The following is a 21,252-nucleotide window of genomic DNA, read 5'->3' on the forward strand; positions in this document are numbered from 1 at the left end:
TGTCATTCCAAGGAAAAAACTGATAGTATTTGTTGCCAATGATTAAAATTAGAGTTTCCAGCAAAAATAGAATTCTGGTAAAGGTATAGCTGAGTTTGATGTCTTTGAGTCTGACATCTTCCTAATAATTTTCCAATGAGATTAGAGGTGATGATGTGAAAGAGTGTGATGTTTTATTATTGTCTAATGAAAGGTCAATGGTTGGAGCATCTGCATAAGTCCTTGAACGAATGTTTTCCAAATGGCAAATGCTTGGTGTTATAAAATGATGCCTGGGTAAAAAATCAGTACAAGATAGCCCAGTGGATTTTAATGTAACAGGGTAAGAAATGTTCACTGATATAGTTACAGATTCCACATTACAGCCAACCTTTAGGAAACTACCACTTGTAGTATCAAAAAATGTCCACTATAACCTAATACGACTATTAAAAATAGTCTTATCTTTTCCAACTGTACAACCCCATGAGGCTGTATTTTCTTAATTTACTAAAACAAAACAACATCGAGTGGATTGACTACAGAGGCAGGTTCAGGATTCCAGCTGTCTCCTATTATGACAGACATTAATGAGGTTTACAAAAAGGAAAAACAATGTCACTCTTTTTACTAAATTTATTTTTTTGAAAATAATTTTTTTCTAAAAAGTATGTTATTCAGGCTGACATGTAATAGGTTTATTGTTTTTTAATGAATTAATATTTTTAAATTATCTCAGTTTTCATTTTTAATATGGCAAATAGTAGTAGACAGAACCCACATTAATAAAATCTAAGGTCCTGAATAATTAAAAAATGTGAAGGATTTTGGGACCAAAGAGTTTGATATTCTCAAAGTCTAATGAAATAAACTCAGGCACACTTAAACCTTCTAAGACAGACTGCCCTTACCGCCACAGGGCTGCCATGCTGCCCTCTGGGAAATAAGTGCTCTCAGAGCTCCAGACTGAATTAGAGGTATAAGTCTATCCATTATTTCATTTAGTGGCATCTTGTTGGGCCCCCAAGCAGGCTGGCCTCTCCTAGCTTGTCACTCTTTGTCCCTAATGGGTTTGGCTCCCAGAGACCATGGACCAAAAGGAAAGTTCTCTCAAATCTGCATAATGATAGAACTCCAGATTTGATGAAATGATTTTTGTTTTCTTTCTTGACTACAAATATAAAACTAGATACATTTCTTTTGCTCTTATACAAGTATAAGACTGAATACAATTTACAAGGTATAAAAAAACCAAAACAATAAAATTAATGACATTAATTTCATTTGCAGATGATGTGTTGCTAAATTACTGGCATTAAACTGCTAGTACACCTTGAATGTGGTGTTCACCATTGGTCAGGTTTGGCCAACTTATGCCACTATGATCATGGCTTAATTTCCTTACCTCCTTCCTCTGTTCCAAGTGCCATGAAACAGGCAGTACCAGTGTGCCACATTGTTCTTGAGACTTCACGTGGCAAGAGTACATCGTTTACATTTAAGGCTGCCCCTTTCTCTTCTAATTAGCTCAAGACTAAGTAATACTGTATGGTGTGAATTGGATCCTGAACTCTTAGCACTGCCTCTAAAATCTCATTGTGGTGGATATGTTTTTGAACTTGAATTGATAGATTTAAAACTTCTTATTAGGATGAATATCAATTAAAAAATATTGGAGAGAACCCATGAAAATATGTGTGTGGACTTCAGCTTAAGAAATATTTCAGTAGTAATGGTATGAAGTCTGATTTTGAATTTGAATTTGAACTTTGCTATTTACCATTTGTCTTTGTACAATTACTCAGCCTCTCTGAGCCTCAGTTTCTTTAGCCTGTCCCTCATGGCTTTATTTAATTTGTAAAAGTATCATAATGCCTATCTTCAAGAGTAGCTGTGAAGACTGAGATAAAGCATAGAAAGCACGTGGCATACACTGGGCTTTAAACAAATTTCCTTCTCTTTTCCAAAATGAAATCTAGGTTCAAGCTTGTCCACTAATAAAGAGAAGCACAGGTAGATGTTGGACACTTTTGCAGGCAACAAACTCTGTAAGAAACACACAACCTCTGCAGCAGAGATGCTGGACTCCCTCTTTGGGCTCAAGTGAGAGTTTGAGGCTGAGGCCTGCTGGTTGCAGGGCCTGAGCCTCCAGTTCTCTGTGTCCTCTCTGGCCTTTCCAGGAACATCCACAACCCTAAAGGAATTAATCACTCTGTTTTGTGCTTCACTTACAGGGAGTGGAGCTTGCTCGATCTACACACTGCTGCACACCTGAGGATATCACGGGAAGAGCCCCGGTCCCGGTCACAAGCACTGCCACGGATACGGGCTTGAGATTTATGGGGCTGCCACTAGTTGACCAGAAACACAGGAATGGTCAGATGGAGGCCATGATATTGACCTGCTCATTGTGCCAACAAGACCTGCAAAATGTGGGTGCCCGGTTCCTACCCTGCCAGCATTTGCTCTGCAAGAACTGCTTCCAGGGCTTCATCCAGGAGCTGAGACAGGTTTCCAAAGCTCACAGGACCATTCCACCTGGTAAGTACAAAAGAACCACAGGTTCCCCTCCTTCCTTATAACACATCTCTTCCTTGTTCATAGGAACTGAATTTCAGGTAGAAAGAATCAGAATTAAAATGCCCAAGGGATACTCATTGCCAAACACAACTCTTTGGGGAATATGAGACAAAGCAAATCCTCTTGATGCCTCCTATATCTGGAAAGCTGGGACTTTCCATGTTTGGTATTTCCTTGAATTGGTGGCAAACTGAGAAACCTGGGAAGGTATTGATTCAAGGTTTCACAGACTCCCCAGATGGAGAGGACACTGTCCTGACTCTCTAAACTTCTGAGGCGAAGGGAAAGCTGCTGCCCCCATAGGAATGGTTGGGACCTGATTTTGAACAGACTCCTACTGACTAGTGAACCATTCACCATTTAAGTCCAGCCTGGTGGGAGGAGCTTGTGTCTTGCTGGTGAATGTCAGGTTTCCTAGGGAACAGTCTCATTGAGGACTGTGAGTCCATGGAGACATGAATCAGGTCCCTTTCAGCTCAGCATTCTAGCACAGACCTGTAACAGAGGTGCAATCTCTCTCTGTTGGATGAACTTGGAGGATGAGGTCAAGCAAGTTGAGAGCATTTAGAAATATCATGTCTGTTTGTTTTGTTGTCTGCAGTATTATTAAAGTGATCTGTAGCCCAAGGCTAGGTGCTTTGAGGCATTAGAGAAGTGCAGTTGTCCTTAGCTATGAATTTTGAGCTCTCTAAACCCTTGGGCAAGCTGTGTAACCTCTCTGAGCTCTTTTGTGAGTTTGGAGCACAGAAAAAATGATCTAGTTTGATTTTTAAAATTAATGTCTGATTTTTAAGCTTAAATTTAGTCCTTAAACTTTTAATTTTAACTTGTAAGTCTTACACTATTTATAAATGTAGCAAAATTTAGCAATTACTTCTAAAGGGGTTTTTATTAATATTTGAACATATTTGTAAACTTGGATAATATTTGCTTTTATAAATTGAATATATTTTATTTTCTTTTTAAGTGTTTCAGTTCTTTAACAAATAAATGTTCTTAAAGGACACTTGAAAATCTAGTTAAATTTACACACATGGTGGATCTTAAATATGTCTTAACAAGTTCCAGCATTGTTGGGTGAATATCCAGAATATATAAAGACCTTCTCCAACTCAACAATTAAAAAAACCCCTAATTTAAAAATGGGCAAAGGTGGGGATCCCTGGGTGGCTCAGTGTTTTAGCGCCTGCCTTTGGCCCAGGGCACGATCCTGGAGTCCCGGTTGAGTCCTGTGTCAGGCTCCCAGCATGGAGCCTGCTTCTCCCTCCTCCTGTGTTTCTACTTCTCTCTCTCTCTATGTCTATTATAAATAAATAAATAAATAAATCTTTAAAAATAATAAAAATGGGCAAAGGACTTGAATAGACATTTCTCCAAGCAAGATATACAAATGGCCAGTAAGTACACAGAAAGATGCTCAATATCACTAATCTTTAGGGAAATACAAATCAAAATAACAATGAGATACCACCTCAAACCCATTAGGATGGCTACTATTAAGAGAAAAGAACAGAAAATAACAAGTTTGGTGAGCATGTGGAGAAATTGGAATCCTATACATTGTTGGTGGGAATATAAAATGGTATAGCCTCTGTGGAAAACAGTACGGCCATTCCTTTAAAAATTTTAAAAATAAAATTACCATGTAATCCAGCAATTCCACTTCTGGGTATATGCCAGAGAGAATTAAGGAATTAAAATCAGGAACTCAAAGAGAGATTTGTACACCTGTGTTCATAACTACATTATTGACAAGGAGAAAAGGTGGAAGCAATCCAAGTGTCCATTGACAGATGAGTGGATAAACAAAATGTGGTATGTATATACAGTGGAATACTATTTAGCTTTAATAAGGTAGAAAATTCTGACACATGCTACAACATGAATGAACTTTGAGAACATGATGCTAAATAAAATAAGCCAGTTAACAAAAAAGACCAATAGTCTATGATTCTATTTACATGAGATACTCAGAGTAGTCAAATTCGTAGAGACCAAGAGTAGCATGGTGGTTGCCAGGAGTTGGGGGAGGAGTGGGAAATGGAGAGTTGTTGTATAATGGTATAGATTTTCAGTTTTGCCCACATTTTAATTGTTTTCTGTTATTGTTGCTGAGTTGTAGGAATATATATATATATATATATATATATATATATATATATATATATTAAGATATTATGCCCTTATCAGATATGGGATTTGTAGATATATTCTCCATTCCATGGGTTGTCTTTTTGTTCTCTTAATAGTGTTCTTTGATGCTCAAAAGTTTTTAATTCTGCTGAAGTCCGACTTACCTACTTTTGCTTCTGTTGCCTGTGCTTTTGGTGTACTAGCCATGAAATTATTGCCAAATCCATTGCCGTGAAGCTTTCCCCCTGTATTTTCTAAGAATTTTATAGGTTTAATTCTTATGTTTAAGTCTTTGATCCCATCTCGGCTTTTTAACATAAACTATGCATGTCTCAAGGCTTTGTATGGCTCTAAAAAATCAGAAAACTAAATCATACTAATGACAATTATTAGAATCATAGTGTTCAGGACGCCTGGGTGGCTCAGCGGTTGGGCGCCTGCCTTCGGCCCAGGATGTGATCCTGGAGTCCCCTGCATGGAGCCTGCTTCTCTCTCTGCTCATGTTTCTGCCTCTCTCTATGTGTCTCTCATGGGATAAATAAATAAAATCTTAAAAAAAAAAAAACAGTAGTGTTCGTTTGCCAAGTTATTCTGAGTGTAATGGAGAATGAAAACATACGCTTTAGTGTCAATATGTCTGGCCATCTGAGTGTGAGTTCTGTTGGGAGCCGCATGCCAGGAAGGGGTTAATGGATCGAGCAATGGCTCTCTGTTGACTCTTCCAACCACGGCCCACCTGTCTCACCCTTGTTGTTGAAGGCTTGTGGCTCAAGGACGCATACTATAGCTATCTATTCAAGGGCGCATACTGTTGCTGTCTACTGTGAAAGGACATGTCTGGAGAACTAAGCTTAAAATATCCTGCTTGTTAAACAACCCTGCTTTATAAAAGAGTGAATAATACAAATAAAGTTGGCATTGTGGCTGAATCCGGCCATATGTCCCTCCTGCTCCCACTCTGTTTATGTCTCTTTTCTTTTCCTCATTCCCTTACCCTCATCCCTGGACGGTTGTCGCCCCCAGCGCGCGCGACAGAGTTCTAATCTGCCTGCCACTTAGTAGTTGTATAGTCTGGGCAAGTCATCTCACCTATAATGTGGGGATGATGATAGTAGTAATTAGCTTATAGGATTGTTGTGAAGATTAAATGATGATGTACATGTAGAACATTCGGTACTGCTCATAGGAGGTAGTCAAAAGCTGAGAAACACACAAAAAATACTGTTATTTAGAACTTTTGAAACTGAAATGGAAAAAAAAATCTGTCAGATATGAACATGCTTGATTTGGAACAAGAGAGGTGATTTCTTAAATATGTGGCATCTTATATTCTTTAGTATGTCCTATGGCCTGGCTGGGCCATGTTTTTACCTTCCATATTTGCATTTATGGGTGAAGAGTAGAATCAGCTTCCATGACTACTTGGGGATTTTAGGACTCTGTGCTGTGTGGGTATTTGTTGGTTTGTGTGTCTGTATGTGTCTGTCTGTCTCCTTCAGACTATTTGACTTCTGTGTACCAGGATCTTTGGCATTTAGGGTACAGAGGCGAAAAGACAAGGCCCTTGCCTTCAAGGGATTCATGTTCTGTTGAAGGGCAGATAACTAGATAGATGATAATAATATGAGAATATGGTGTGGATGGATGTGAAGGCAAAGAAGGCAAAGAAGCAGTACCTTTGAGAGGTTCTCCGTGGACCAGGACTGGTGGATATCAGTTGCTGAATGCTTTTGGAAGTACTGAAAGAATGCTACCCAAGTGAGCTGTCTTATTAAAAGGAGAGCTGTCATCTATCTCTGGTAAGTCTGGTGAGAGACCTAATACCTGAACTTGATTTCTGGTCTAAATTTGAGAAGCCATGCTTTGGGATTCTGGTTCTTGGGAAAGAGATTTTAGTGCTGCCACTTTATCCAGCTGAGTAAGGGTGCAGACTTACCCCATTTCTGCCAATCTCAGGTTTTCAAAATTAAAATATGGGTGCAGCTAGAGGGAGATGAGTAGGGGCTAAAGAATAAATAGGGTCCCTGACATCAATGCCCCCAGCCAGGTGGGCCACCAGTGCATGGGGATAAGCCCATTTCCATAAATCTAGGTCCCAGTTGCTGGGCAGAGCTGAGCATGGCTGTGTTGAATAGGCTGTGTGCCTGGGCTCAGGGTCTGTCTAGCTGGTTTTCAACTTTGATCCTTTGGTGGAGCCTCCCCAGGCCTGCACTTCTGGTGCTCAGCACCATAGGAGGCATATGATTCAACTGGGCTGGAGGCCTTTCATCTCTACAGCCCTATAGCCCAACACAGAACCTGACACAGGATGGGGGTTTAAGTGAATATTTATTGAACAGATGATTTAACCAGTGAATCCACAGAGATCTCCATGGCTCTTACATGGAAGGAAGACTTGCATTTGTGACACTGCCCCTTTGTATTTCTCAAGCTGCAAGGTGCAAATATATTTATCAAGCACCTGTTGGTTCGCAGACACTGTACTGGGTACTTGTAGTTATCTTTTTAAAACTTGACAATCCTAAAATTAGCTATTATTCCCATTTTACAGTTGAAAAACCTGGGTATCAGGCAGCCCCGGTGGCACAGCGGTTTGGCGCCGCCTGCAGCCTGGGGTGTGATCCTGGATACCCATGATCGAGTCCCACATCGGGCTCCCTGCATGGAGCCTGCTTCTCCATCTGCCTGTGTCTCTGCCTCTCTCTCTGTGTCTATGAATAAATAAATTTAAAAAAAAAAAGAATCTTTAAAAAAAAGAAAAAGAAAAACCTGGGTATCGTGAATATGTAAGATCTAGGGCCCAAAACAACTCATAAGTGGCAGATTAGGTCAAACCTGTCTTCAAAGTTTCTGGTCTGCACTCTGCTCAGGGGAAGATTTCACCTGAAATGTCTGAACTGATGGGGAGACTCCATGGAGAATTTTTCAGGAAAGAACCCTTGCTGCAGCCTGAGTCATCAGGTGCACATCTTTAATGTGGCCACAGCTTAGCTGAGATTCTCCCCAGCAACTCCATCACACTTGGAAATGTGTCTGTGTTAGGTCTCTGCTTCTAACGAGACCAGCTGGGCAAGGTCTTCAAAAGCTAGTGGTGGGGACCAGAGCAAAGGCAGCAGTGTGCTGAGTACACAGTGGCTTAGCCATGCAATAGGATGACTGTGAAGCTGCAGGCTCTGTGCAGAAAGGTTGGATATTGGAAATGGATTTACTTAGCCAATAAGAATATATTCAGGGGATTGTTTGCTTTTAAGCCTAATTGAAAATTGTCCTAGGTCAAACTCTGAGAAATCGGCCAGTGAGTCACAAAGTGATACTTTAAGTTAGCAAGCTCTGAATGTGCTGCATTTGTCTTCAGAATTCTCTGGACTCCTCTGGCTCTAGTTGTTTTAGGGGAGAAGGGCCATTAATTGGATATTTCCTTTCCCATATATGTAAAAGGAACATTATTTTTTTCTTTTCAAATCTACTAAAAGACAAATCCTAGCTGGGAGACATTGATTCTGATATCAAAGTTTTACAATCTACCTGTTTAGTATTTTACTTTTCCCATTATCAGTGTGGGTGATTGATATGCAAGACGTGGGTGAAGGTCATGGCCCTTAGAGCTCAATCTGGACTCCAGCACTAATTGGGCAATCCCAGGTCTTCTCTGGCTTTCAGGACTGGACTTGAAGAGCTCTAAGAACACCAAATAACCACCATGGCCTCCTGCTTCCTGAAGCTACTAATGTGTGGCAGCCTATCCCTTGTAAACTACAGATGCTGAAAGGGGGAGCAATCTCTGTCCCTCAGTGGGCAGGCCTTGGGACTTTGGGAAGATCCAAAGAGAGGGAACTGATGCAAGATGCTACAACCTCAGAGTCAGAGAAAGAAATGAGGATCTTAATGAGAGCTCAGCTGGAGGGGCTCTAATGGCCTGGGCTGAAGGTGGGAGGTAGGGGGCTGGTGAGATCTCAGCTACAGGAGACTGGAAGGCGAGGTGACTGCTATTTGCTCAGTCCAGGTGCTGAACAGTGTGCCCACTCATCGTGGGGTCTGTTGTGGGCAGTGACCCAAGTATCCTAGGTGGAAGGCAGGCAACTAAGCTGGACTGAGCTGGGTGTGCAGCAGGTGCAGAAGCTGGAGCTCTGGAGCCCTATCAGCGGGATGGTTTTGTAGTTCATGAACAGTTTCCTCACCTTAATTGGCTCTCTGGGGCCCCGGGAGTAGCACTGGCACCTCAGAAAGGTACCCGTTACTGGGAGAGCAATTCCCCTGCTAATGGGAAGGAGGCAGGCTGTGTTTCTAGGGGGTGTACTAGCTGCTGCCAGTGCTTGGAAGGATATGGCTAGAGCAGATTTGCTAAAGCTTCCCTCAGTTCAAGGTGGCTATGATTGATGGACAGGGTCTTGGAGGGGTCCCTTGGCTACTGGAACTCTCTCATTCAAGGGGAACCAGTCATGGTTGACTGTTGTGGTGGCCAGAGAGCAGAAAAGACTCTTGGAGCTTATCTCTAATCCCTCACTGCATAAATGGAGCGTCAGGAATCCAGAAAGCCTTAGAATCCTGCTGAATGCCATAGTTATTACAGAGCCTGGAAAAGAAATTCATCTCCTTTGCCTGCCAATCCAGGGCTTGCCTGGGCTTGTGGGCCAATAGGAGCTGCAGACCTAGAGTAGGCTGCTGCCCTTGGTTGTCCCACTGTCTCTCTGTCCAGGAGCAGTTGGAAATGGGAACAAAGCAGTGGCTTTGCATAGAGTATGTCAGTGCAGTCCTTGAATTGACTCTTGAGATTTGATGTAAAAAAAATAGAGGTGCCAGTGTATCAGATGAGATGAGCCTAGATTCATCCTTAACTGTATCTTCTGCATTCCGCGCCAGGTTCTTTCTTGGTACCAAAAGCTTGTTTCACAGTCGGGTGGTCCTAGGAACATGGGCTCTGAAAGCTGTGGATCATCACCTGCCTCAGCCTATCACCTTGCTCTCATGCTCGATTTCTGACTTGGCTTCTGATGGGCCACCTGGCCCTGTCCCACACTCTCCAGATCTCCTTGCCTGACCTCACTTTACCTCTTGCCTCTGTACATTATGCTCCTGAATCCTCTAACTTCAGCCCTGATCTTTCTCTTCTGTGGTGGGCCTACAGTTCTAGCTACCTTAGAGGCTCTCAATTGCTTACCATTCAGAACAGAAACTTAGGCCTTCAAGGCCCTTCCCAATCTGACTCCAAACTAATTTTATTTTTTCTTTTTTAAAGATTTTATTTATTTATTCGTGAGACATACACACACACACACACACACACACACACACAGAGGCAGAGACACAGGCAGAGGGAGAAACAGACTCCATGCAGGTAGCCTGACGTGGGAATTGATCCCTGGCCTCCAGGATCACACCCTGGGCCAAAGGTGACACTAAACCGCTGAGCCACTCGGGCTGCCCCAAACTAATTTTAGAGCCTCATCTCTGTTACTCCTCTCCATGAATCAGCTTTACCAGTCTTTCCCCTAGAGGTCTCACAACTTGACATCTATAATCCTATAGTTTTGATGTTGCCTCCTCCTGGAATACCCTTTGCTTGTCTGAAACATCCGATCCCAAACTGGAGGTTGGCTCAAGTGTGACCAGCTAGAGCACAGATGGATGGGAGTTGACTTGGAAGTAAGCAGGATCCTCATTACTAGGATTGAACCCCAAAGGATGAGGCTAGAACAAGTGGAGTAGCCATTGCTTTAGGCCAGGGGCCAGCAAACTTTGTAAAGGTCTAGGTAGTTAATATTTTTGGCTTTGTGGGTCTTACAGCCTCTGTTACCACTACTCAGCACCGCCACTGCAGCACAGATAATATGGGAATTGATGGACGTGACTGTGTTACACAAAAATTTTATTTACAAAAACGGGCAGGCTGTGGTTTTCCAACCCCTGGTTTAGACTCTGCCTGGGGAAATTGGATAGTTTTGAACCTATGAATGGCATCAGGCAGGAATATCTGTGTAGGAACCAAGCAGGGCCAGACAAATACAGAAGGGAACTATAGGTAGGGAATAGTGTTAGGCTGAGGCATATGGAAGAAAGGGCAGGAGGAAGAGGATGGAGTTAATTTTTGGCTACAATATAGGATTGTTTGAAGGCAGGAAGTGGGAAGTCTGGAAGGGAAATTTGGGAACACACTGTGAAGGGTCATGACCAATTCAGGCTTTTCTGTAGGCAGTGGGGAGACATTGGATATTTTTGGCCAATGGAATACAATCAAATATGTATTTTTACAGAGTTATTCTGGCTAGTGAGAAGAATGATTGGAGGAGACAAGACTGGATGTAAAGAGCCCTGCTAGGAGGTTACTATAATTGTCTTGGCCACTGGTTCCAGCTTACTGGTCCTTGAGCCAGTGCTGGTCTGAATGCCTAAGAATCACTTGGGTAACTTGCTAAAAATATAGATTCTTGGTCCTATACCCATTCCCAAGAGATTAGGATTTGATAGATTCAGGATTTCTAACAAACCCTCCAGATTTGTGAATCACAGGTCCAGCAAAGCAGAACCTAAAGAGGCTATGGGTGTTAGAGAAAGTAGGACACATGTAAGATGGGATTTGGCAACCACCCTCTCTTCCCTCTTACCTCTGGTCCTGACAGCCCCTCCATTTAACTTTTTCTTCATACACCACCACTCCCTCCCACATCCTATTTTGGTCATGCCCTATCAGTTCTCTTTGAAACAACTCTTCTGTCCATTTCCATTGCTACCCTTGTTGGGGATTCCATTACTGCTAAACTGGACAAGCCTTCTCCCGGACTCCAGTCTCCAGTTCATGAAGATAATCATAAAGCCCAGCTCTGTCCCTCTCCAGAGCCTTTGATTTCAGGATATAGGTCAAGCTCCTTAGCTTAGTATTCAGGGCCCTTCAGGAGCTGACTCTCCTGCCAGTCTTTCCAAGTCTATTATACCCTGCTGCTCCCCATCCGTGCTTTTACAATTTCCCTGTGCTCTGTGCTTTTACCATTATCTTGCACTTGTAGTTTTGCCCCATCCTACTGTCTTCCCTTCAACTCAACTCTGCTTTTCCTTGCCTTTTCTCCCCCTGCTTGTGTTCGACTGTATCTCCCTGGGGGGCGGGGGAGGGGTAGAGTTAGCTGCCAAGGGGTACCTCCCAGGACCTTTGTGCATCATAAATGTGTGTCTTCCCCATCTGAAGTCCTAATCCTCCACTTGTGACGGACAATTGGTCACTATGGCAACTGACTGTGACGTCACAGGATAAGGACTTCAGGTGAAGTGGCAGGAGCAGGTGAGTATGTAGGAGATAGATTTTAATGTCTGTCGAAGGTTCCCCCCCCACACCCTCCTTCAGTGCCGGGGGCATGGAGGGATATCTCGGGCTCCTGCTGATTTTTAAAATGATGCGGTGAGAGCGTGTGCCTGGCATCTGCGTGCTGCAGCAGTGTGGGGCTGACAGAGTGTGTCAACTTGAGCTCTGGTTGTGCAGGCACTGCTGCTGCGTGAGCCTGTTATTCCGTTCTGGATTGCTATTTTGATACCCAGATTGCATCATTCTTCCTACGTATAAACAGGGGGTCCCCAGGGCCCTGCAGCTACTCACTTCTCCACCAACACTGTTGTTGTGATGAGCTCTATTTAAATGAGCTGCCGGATCGGGGCAGATTCCAGCCATACATGAGCACTGTCATTTTGGGGAACATGGAGGGCTGAAGGATTTTTGGATCGAGTCCTAAAAGGCTGAGAGTGATGGCCTCCTGAGCTGTGCAGAGGGCGGCAGAGCTAGTTCCTGAAAGTTGAAAATCTCGTTTTCTTCCTTCTGAGCTTCTATTCCAAGGCACCCAGAGGATTAGGAAGGAGATGCAGCTAGGAAGAGAGTCGCCTCTTTGAGGTCTCCCTCTTGCTGTTCAGTTTGGGAAATTGCTGCAGAGCCTTCAAGATAAACAGGAACAGGAGGAGTCAACCAACCTTTTCTTGCAGGAGCGTCTCAGGTGAGCTGGAGAAATGCAGCCCTGGCTGAGGATGTATCAGAGAAAGGAGAGGACCCAGGGTGCTCCCCTTACCCTACCCAGGACCCAGTTCCCCAAGGGTTAGGCCCTGCAGCCCAGCCGGCTGCAGCACGCAGTGGGGGGTATTCCTGGGCACTTGGTAAGCACCATCCTCTGGGACCCGTGGTGGTCTCACCTGTCGCTCATCTGACTTCTCTCCCAGGTGTTGCTCTAATCACGGGGCAGCAGGGCCACAGGTAAGCGTACTGGCAGCCAGGGGCAGGAGCAGCATTCCCCTTAGTATCAAAGTCTGTCTTTCTATCAGGGACTAGGCATCTTGGAAGTGGGTGCAATGTGTTGTTGTTGGTGGTGGGGTGCTGCTTTGAGTTATGGGCTAGAGGAAGGCTGCAGGGGCTTGTGTGTTGGGGGGGGGTTACCAGATGCCTAGTACCCTGGGGCTGCCCTTGGGTGGGAGGGCAGGAATGGGTAGTGAGGATGGTCAACATGCCAGGTTTGTTTGTTTGTTTTTTCCTTCTTGTCTAGTGACTGACAGAGGCTAAGGAGGTAAAATGTCTTACTTGTGGATACAGAGGTAGGTAATCAGGGACTGCTCAGTGGTTCAAGGTAGCACCTGTATTTTATTAGGGCTCTGTGGTTTTCAGCTAAGTCCCTCCCTCTCCCTGGGCTTCCACGTCACAATCTGTATGGTGAGGGAATTGGCTACATGCAGGAAGCTAGGTCTGTTCAGCTTTGGTTTTACAGGTGATAGCTGGCAGAGGAGCATCAAGCTGCTTCAGAGGATGCCACTGCTCTGTGGGAGTCAGAGCTCGGGCCCCAGCTATAACGTTCCTTGGAGCCATGGACAAGAGCTGTAGAATGAAGGGCTTCTTAACCCCAGGGGGCTGCGTAGCCCTGGACTCCAGGCTTATGCACCGGTGGTTTATGTGTCCCTACCTGGTGGGCTGAGCTGACCCAATGCTGGCTTTCTTGAGACTTCCTTGGGATTTCTTTCCCACCCTAGCCTCCTGGTCCCCAGGTTGCCTTGGCGTTGCTGTTCATGTCTGAAGGGTGGACCACCCAGTCTTGACTCTCCCTCCCTTGCTGCCTCACTAAGGCCTGAGCTCAGCACACTCTAGACTCCAGTAGCGGTGGTTATAGTGCCAAAGCTCAAGCAGCACCCTAAGGATCCACCCTTAGCTCATGGGTCCTGCAGTGGAGCTGGGAGTTAGGGGAGGCAGGATGTGTCCTCCAGCTTACCACCAATCCCCAGGGTACCTAGGTATCAGAACACCCTGCTGTCTGCTGGGGATCTGTCCTCTTCTCTTCCCTGCCAGAGGGGAGATACATCATAGCTGCATTCAGTATGCATTCCTAACTTTGTGGACCCTCTTTAAAACTAGGTGATTCTGCCCTTTTCAGCTGTGTGGTACAGGGAAAGAGCTATCAGGCTCAGGCACAGGGGCAGGAGATGCTCTCTCCAAGGTGCTGGTTCTCAAACATGGTTGCATATTGTAATCACCTGGGGAATTTTTTTTTTTTTTTAAGATTTTATTCATGAGAGAGAGAGAGAGAGAGAGAGAGAGAGGCAGGCTCCATGCAAGGAGCCCAATGTGGTACTCGATCCTGGGTCTCCAGGATCAGGCCCTGGGCTGAAGGCGGCGCTAAACCGCTGAGCCACCGGGGCTGCCCTCACCTGGGGAATTTTAACAAATATTTATGCCTGGATTCCACCTCCTAAAACTTTGATTTAATTGATATGGAGTGGACATCAGGATGTTTAAAGTGCCCCATAGGATTCAAATATGTAACAAAGTTTGAGAACCACTAGCTCTACAATATGAAACTATCCCCAGATATATTACTGGACAGAAAAAGTCATCTTCACCTGCCTTTCCTCAAAGATCATATTTCCTAAAACTTGAAGCACAAATGAGGCTAGCTCCCAGCCTCTTCCTTCTGGATTCCCCTAATCCAAAGCTGGGTTCAGGGCATCATTAGAGTCTGATCATTATTATGGAATATTCTACTTATAATAAAATTATCTAATTAATTAAAACAAAATTACCTTGTTTACACTTGAATTAGGTATAGCATAATGGAAAGGGCTGGATTTTAGAGGCAGAGAGACTTGGATTCCAATCATAGCTCTGCCTCTGTTTTGTATGATCTTTGCCAGGGGCAACTTCTTGGAGCCTCAGTCTCCCCAGCTATCAAATGGGGATAATGCTTGCCTCGTAGAGGTAATTTGATGATTCAATGAGATAACATGCATAAAGGTCTGGTGCAGGGAGTGGTGTTAAGAGAATAATTTGCCCCATGCCTCCTAGGGACCAAAGTGCTCACTCTTATGACAGGTGGATTGAACACCTTAGACGTTTCAGAGCTTCTCTCCCAGGCTCATAGGTCCCCAGGAGAACCTCTGGTACCTGTGACTTCTTCATTCAGGAAGCAAAAGCCCCATTTCCCCTAGGGATGATCGTGTGTGACCTTTGGGTCCTGGATCTACATTGCTCAGAATTGGTATTCCTGTGTATGAAATAAAAACTTAAGGCTATTACTTGAATAATCCAAATACAAAAAAATGTATCTAAATATTTTATATAACATGTGACTTAAATATATATTAATAACTAGGTATTAAATATTAAATGTTAAGTATTATAAGCATATGTTTGGTTATTTTGTATATACATCTGCAGCCCTATGGGTTCATATATTTCAGTTGTCTAAAATAAAACTTTGGGTGTGCCTGGGTGCCTTAGTCAGTTGAGTGTCTGACTCTTGATCTCAGCTCAGGTCTTGATCTTGAGGTTGTGAGTTCAAGCCTGGCATTGGGCTCCATACTGGGCATGGAGTCTACTAAAAAGCAAAAAAATAAATAAAATGAAACTTTGTTTTGGTTTTCACATTGAAGAATGGGGGAACCCTCTTGGAATAGAAGTTCAAGGTTGACACAGCTTGATTTGGGCTAGGGACCTTCTGAGTGAAGATGAGAATTTCTGGACAAAGATGTTGTGACCCAAGGCACCTGGGTAGTGCAGTAAGTTAAGCATCCTACTCTTGGTTTCTGCATAGGTCATGATCTCAGGACCCTGAGATTGAGCACCGCATCGGGCTCCGTGCTCAGCATGGTGTCTACTTGAGACTCTCTCTCCTTTCTCTGTCTCTCCCGCTTGTACACTCTCTTTCACTCACTCTCTCTCTCTCTCTAATAAATAAATCTTAAAAACAAAACATATATTGTGACCCAAAGAGAGCACATGTCTTCTGTGTCTGCTCTGCACCCCACGGCCTCCCTCGGACCTGCTTGTGAGATTGCTGAGGTTTTCCATTTCTGTTGTCTGCCACAGCACCCCTTCTTCAGATGGGATGAGTTTTTAGATGGAGACCTCCTCTAGGCCATAAAGCTGTCCCCTAACTTGCTGGCAAAGGTGAGAGAGGCAAGTTACTGGCTATCTGCCCCATCCAGTCTTGATCAGGGGAATATTTCTGAAGCTTGGGTGCAGGAGGCAGAGGAAGAGGGTTGGATAATTAACACTTCCCTACTATTCCTTATTTCCCTCATTTTAAGGATCTAGAAAATAAGGTTCAGAGGGAAGGGGTCACTTATCTAAGGTTACACAGATAGTGCCATCCCTGGACCTGGAACCCACATTTCCCAATTCACAGCCTTTCCCAAGCACCATACCTCTGCTCTGGATCATACCTGATTCTTTTATCATCCTTTATCATTTTTTTCTCATCACACTGAAAACTTCCAGGTGACTTCTTACTACTGTTCAGTGGCTGTGAGTGCAAGGAATATGCATGGGATACCCAAACCCAAAGAAATTTAATTGTCCAATCTGCTAAAAATTATGCAACATCCTTTAGTGCCAATCGTGGATTATTTTTGTATGCAGGCATATGAACAGATAGTTAAAATGCAATGTGATATTTGTCATACTAGAAGGATGTTCGGGGTGTGTTGGGACCCAGAAGAGGGAATAATTAACTCATCCTGAGGGAAATCAACCCTGCTTCTCCAAGGTAGAACATTTAAACAGGTTTGAAAGGATGAATAGGAGTTGAAAAGGAGGGGAGTGAGAGTACTTCAGGAGAGGGGACAGCACTTTCACAAACAGAGGTTCGGTATTCAGAAGACAGCAGAGATATTTGCCCTGGCAAGGACACAGGGTGTGTGAGGCTGAAGGTGAGACTAAAGAGAGGTAAGGCCAGCTTGGAAGGAGATGTAAGGCTGAAGATGATAACTTTGGCATTTAAGGCCAGGAATAGTAGAGGATGTCCTATGAGGCCTTGTCTGATCTCCTCAGTTATTTCTCTTTTTTCATGATGATAATGAGACTAATGTTTGGGCATCTGTTGCTAGGGGCTTAGAAGCCTTGTGGAAATCATTTTCAACAATTAGAGAAGCATTTCTGACCTGGGGATAGATGAGAGGGTCTCTCCAGGATGAGTGAAGTGGAAGAGAGGGACAGTCCCCTGGATGGTGACACCTGTGAAGAGCATTCTTCTTCACCTCTGGCCACTGTGTTTGACAGGCAGGAAAATATTTAGGAGATTGCAGATCCATGGCTCTGTGAAGGCTGGGGGAGGGTTTCTTCAATGGGGGACTTGGCAGGGGGAGGGGAGAAAGAGTATTGAATTATTACTTTGCATGATGTTGTGGATTTTGATTTTTCCGAGATAGATCAGTTAGCTTTTGCTGCATTATAAGACACTCAAGACTTAGTAGTTTAAAAAAATTGTATTTTATTGATGATTCTATAGGTCAGCAATTTGGACTGGGACTCTCTGGGTGGTTCTTCAGGGCTTGGCTAGGCTTGGCTGGGCTTGGCTAACCTTAGCTGTGCTCACTCCTGTGAGCTGTGTTCAGCTAGGGTGTTAGCTGGGGCTAACTGGTTTATGATGGCTTCTAGTGAGCCCCTGAGACAATGAGGCATCGATCTGCATGGCCTTTCATCTTCCAGCAATGTAACTTGGGGTTGTTCATGTGGTGATCTTAGAGTTCTGAGAGCAGAGCGGAATCCTACAAAGCCACTTGAGGTCTAGGCTTGGAACTTGTTCATTGTCACTTCTGCTGCACTCTGTTGGCCAGAGCAGGTCATGAAAACAGCCTAGCTTCCGAGGGTGGAGAATAGACTCCACCTTTTAATGGTTAGGAATGCGAGAGCATGGATGCAGGGGCAGAAGAACTTGTGGCCATGTTCTCACTCTACCTCTCAGACTCTCTGACTTCCATCAGCTGGGAGAGCTGATAATTGAGATCGTTGCCTTGCTGTGAATGAGCTATGAGAAATCTTTTGAATTCAAAGTCAACATTCGTGGGGGATCAGGTGCTTTCTCAAGTATTATTTAATTGAAACCTCATGGCAACTCTTATTTTCCTTTCCTATTTTACATATGAAGAAACTGGAGGAGCATAGTGAGATTAAGAGACTTGCCCAACCCGGGTCACTGGGTGGTAAACCTGGTATTTAGACTGTGACTGGTCTGGCTGCAACTGCCATTGTATCATTTCGATGATATGAGGCTGAGAAGATTGTGTTGGTAGTGCTGCATTCATTGCCATAGCCACCACTTTGCAGGTGGCTCTTATGCTTGTGCACAGGCAGCCTCATTTTCCTGCATCCAGTGGGCTTCCTGCTCTTGGGGTGGGCCTGAAGAGCACTAGAGTCTTCAAGGTGGCAGTCTCATGATGCTTATGTTGTTCAGGAACCTCCTAGGCTAAGGAAAGTATTGGAGACTGTTACATTTCTCTCGGGAAAGGGTAAGACAATGTGGTCATGTTCACATGTGAGACATGTGCAGGGGATGCAACATGGATAGATGGAGAAGGCCCAGAAAAAGTTGAGTCCCATGGGCAGACTGGTATTGGCGGTAGTAAGAGAAAAATACCTCCTAGATGAGCAGGCAGGGAGGTTTTGCTTTCTCTGGGGAGAGTTTGCTTGAAGCTCTAGCTTTGAGGTCTTTAAAATAGTTTTGCTGTGTGATAACCTTAGTTCTACTGAATCTGTGCACTGGGCTAAACTCACCCCCTGGATCTTATCTGGTAGCAGGAACTGGGCTCTCAGACCCTGGGAATGAGGAGTGGGAGCAGCAAGAAGGCACCCAGTTATCAGAACCATAACAGGGTTGGGCCTTTGATGGCATGGCTTGTGAGGAGGGCAGGAAGGTAGGACCAGACCAGATGTGAGTAGGTCTGTAGGGCTGGCTCCCACTGGGATAGTTCTGTCCAGAGTACCTAGATGAAAAGTGCAGGCCATGACATCAGACGTAGTTCATTTTGACACAAGTGCTATTGACATGTACCTTGGTGTTGTGTATTAGGAAGTCTCATGTCTAGGCCTTTTGTATAATCTGCCATGTTGCCCTGACTCTGTTTTTTTGTCCCCCTCCCAGAGCTCATCTCCTGTCCTGGGTGTAAGCGAGTGTATCTTACCAGGGATGTAAATCAACATTTTTTTCTGCAGTGCTTCTCTACAGGGCGATCCAAGATGGCCAGGGTAAGTTAGGACAAAGAAACACCTGATCCTTTTCAGAGATCTGTGGGACCCCTGTCCATAAGTTCACCTGTTCACCCATCACTTCACCTGACTTGTTACTCCTTCATCAATTTGCCTAATCATCTATCCACCCACCCACCCATCCACCCACCTATCCATCCACTGACCTACCCACCCGTCCATTCATCCGTCCATCTGTTCATCCACCCATCCATCCACCCATTCTTCTGCCCTTCTATCCAAAAAGTATCAAAATATTTGAATTGGGGAAAGTAAAATGAAGGTATCTTTCTTATATCTTTTACTGGAAAATATCAGTACTTTTTTCTCCCCCTGAGTTGAAACATATAAACCAGCGTGAACTAAATGGGTTCATTGGTCTTGCTTGTATTTAGCAACTAATACCCTTTTCCTGAGTTTCTGAATCACTTTCTGACTAGCACCTCCGTTCCTCTCTTCTCTGGGGTACTCTGAGAGGTGCCACTGCATTTGATCCATTTGGCCAATGTATTTACCCAATCCTGTGTCTAATTCTTATTGAATGTCTGGCACATGCTGGGCCATCTGTTGGATGCTAGGGAGAGAGATACCCATGTTCTCTACTCTCAAGGAATTCATAGTTTAATTACTAAAACGTGTGTTTCTCTCCCCCCCCCAACCCCCACTGTGGGTTTGTCAGATGCCAGTAAGAGAACAATGCTGTCAGAATCCACATCATTTTCATGGCCTGTGATATTCAGGCACAGACAAACCAACTTTTTCCAAATCTCCTTTTTTACTCATGTTTTTACATTAGCCCTGCAAGATTTTTGCTGACCGAGTGAATGAACGTTTGGACCAGGAGAGGGCTAGGTTTCCTTGGGCCCAGCAAGGAAGCACGGCTCTGAGGATTGGTCTGGACTTGTCCTTTCTTGGCTGTATATCCTCCCATATCTGTGGCTTCTCCCTTTCTTCAGGCATACTGACTTTTCGGCTTTTGCCCGTGCTCTCCCATTTCACTCCCTACTTGTCATTCTACATCCAATCAGAAGTCACCTCCTTGTGAAATTTTTCCTGGCATCTCCTCGGCTGAGCCCCTGGAAGTCCCCCTCTCCTTCCTTAGCACCTGGTGTGGCCTTTTATCACAGGATCACCCTCTGAATGTTGACCACCCTGTGAGGGCTGTATGGGCCTGGGGAACATGCCTTTGCCTTACTCATTTGGGTGTCCTCATCTGTAGCATGGGACTTGGGGGAATAGTCCTTGAGGTCACTACTGTTTTATTTATTTATTTATTTATTTATTTATTTATTTATTTATTTATTTATTTAATATATTTTTATTGGAGTTCGATTTGCCAACATATAACACCCAGTGCTCATCCCATCAAGTGCCCCCATCAGTGCCTGTCACCCAGTCGCTACTGTTTTAGTCACAAAGGACGCTTTCCTTTGTAAGCCACCATGTGTCACTCCCAGGTGGCTCCCCAGAATTAATGGCCCTACAGGGAACACCCTATAGGATCTCCTATAGAGGCAGCTCCAAAGGAGGACATTATCAGTAACTCCAGACCTTTGTACTTTCAGAACTGCTCCGAGTGCAAGGAGAAGAGGGCAGCGCACATCCTGTGCACCTACTGCAACCGCTGGCTGTGCAGCTCATGCACAGAGGAGCACCGGCATGGCCCCGCCCCTGGGGGCCCACTCTTTCCCCGGGCCCACAAGGGACCACCAGGTACCTCTCCTGCCATCCTCACTAGCTCATGTGCACCAAAGTGGAGCTGGACCCTCAAAGTTCTGGAAAGCAACTCTTTCTGACCTTGTTTCCCTACTGGGGGTGAGGGTTGGGTGGTCTCAGAGCCTTTCCTGCAGGAAAAAACAGTTCATGCCAGGCTCTCCCTTATTGCGGTGCTTGGGGGGAGGCATGAGTGTGAGCCAGTTGTGCAGGGAGGAGTAGTTGTGAATTATCATGAGAGCTAGCTGAGTTCCCTACCTTCACCTCTAATTAGAGTAATCATGCCTGGCTTCTAGTTACTTACTTGCCTAATTAACCTAGATTAAGGCTCATCTCTGTGTCCATCCAGTGCCACTTCTTTTAAATGACAATCT

General features: G+C 44.5%; 1 protein-coding gene across 10 annotated transcripts in view; it reads left to right on the forward strand.

Moving 5' to 3' along the window:
• TRIM66 (tripartite motif containing 66) overlaps positions 1-21,252 on the forward strand; it is a 60,339-nt gene that overhangs the window by 5,921 nt on the left and 33,166 nt on the right. For 3 of the 10 annotated variants that reach the window (XM_072725679.1, XM_072725680.1, XM_026008304.2), the window contains 3 exons: positions 2,214-2,520; positions 19,062-19,165; positions 20,731-20,878. In XM_072725679.1, coding sequence (XP_072581780.1) covers positions 2,214-2,520; positions 19,062-19,165; positions 20,731-20,878 — 559 coding nt within the window. Of the gene's footprint in view, positions 1-2,213; positions 2,521-11,827; positions 11,963-12,104; positions 12,663-12,882; positions 12,917-13,202; positions 13,252-19,061; positions 19,166-20,730; positions 20,879-21,252 lie in introns of those variants that run through there. The other 7 variants (XM_072725684.1, XM_026008307.2, XM_072725681.1 and 4 more) reach the window with 7 other exon arrangements.

Source organism: Vulpes vulpes, chromosome 11 (assembly GCF_048418805.1).
Source record: "Vulpes vulpes isolate BD-2025 chromosome 11, VulVul3, whole genome shotgun sequence".
Taxonomy (NCBI): domain Eukaryota; kingdom Metazoa; phylum Chordata; class Mammalia; order Carnivora; family Canidae; genus Vulpes; species Vulpes vulpes.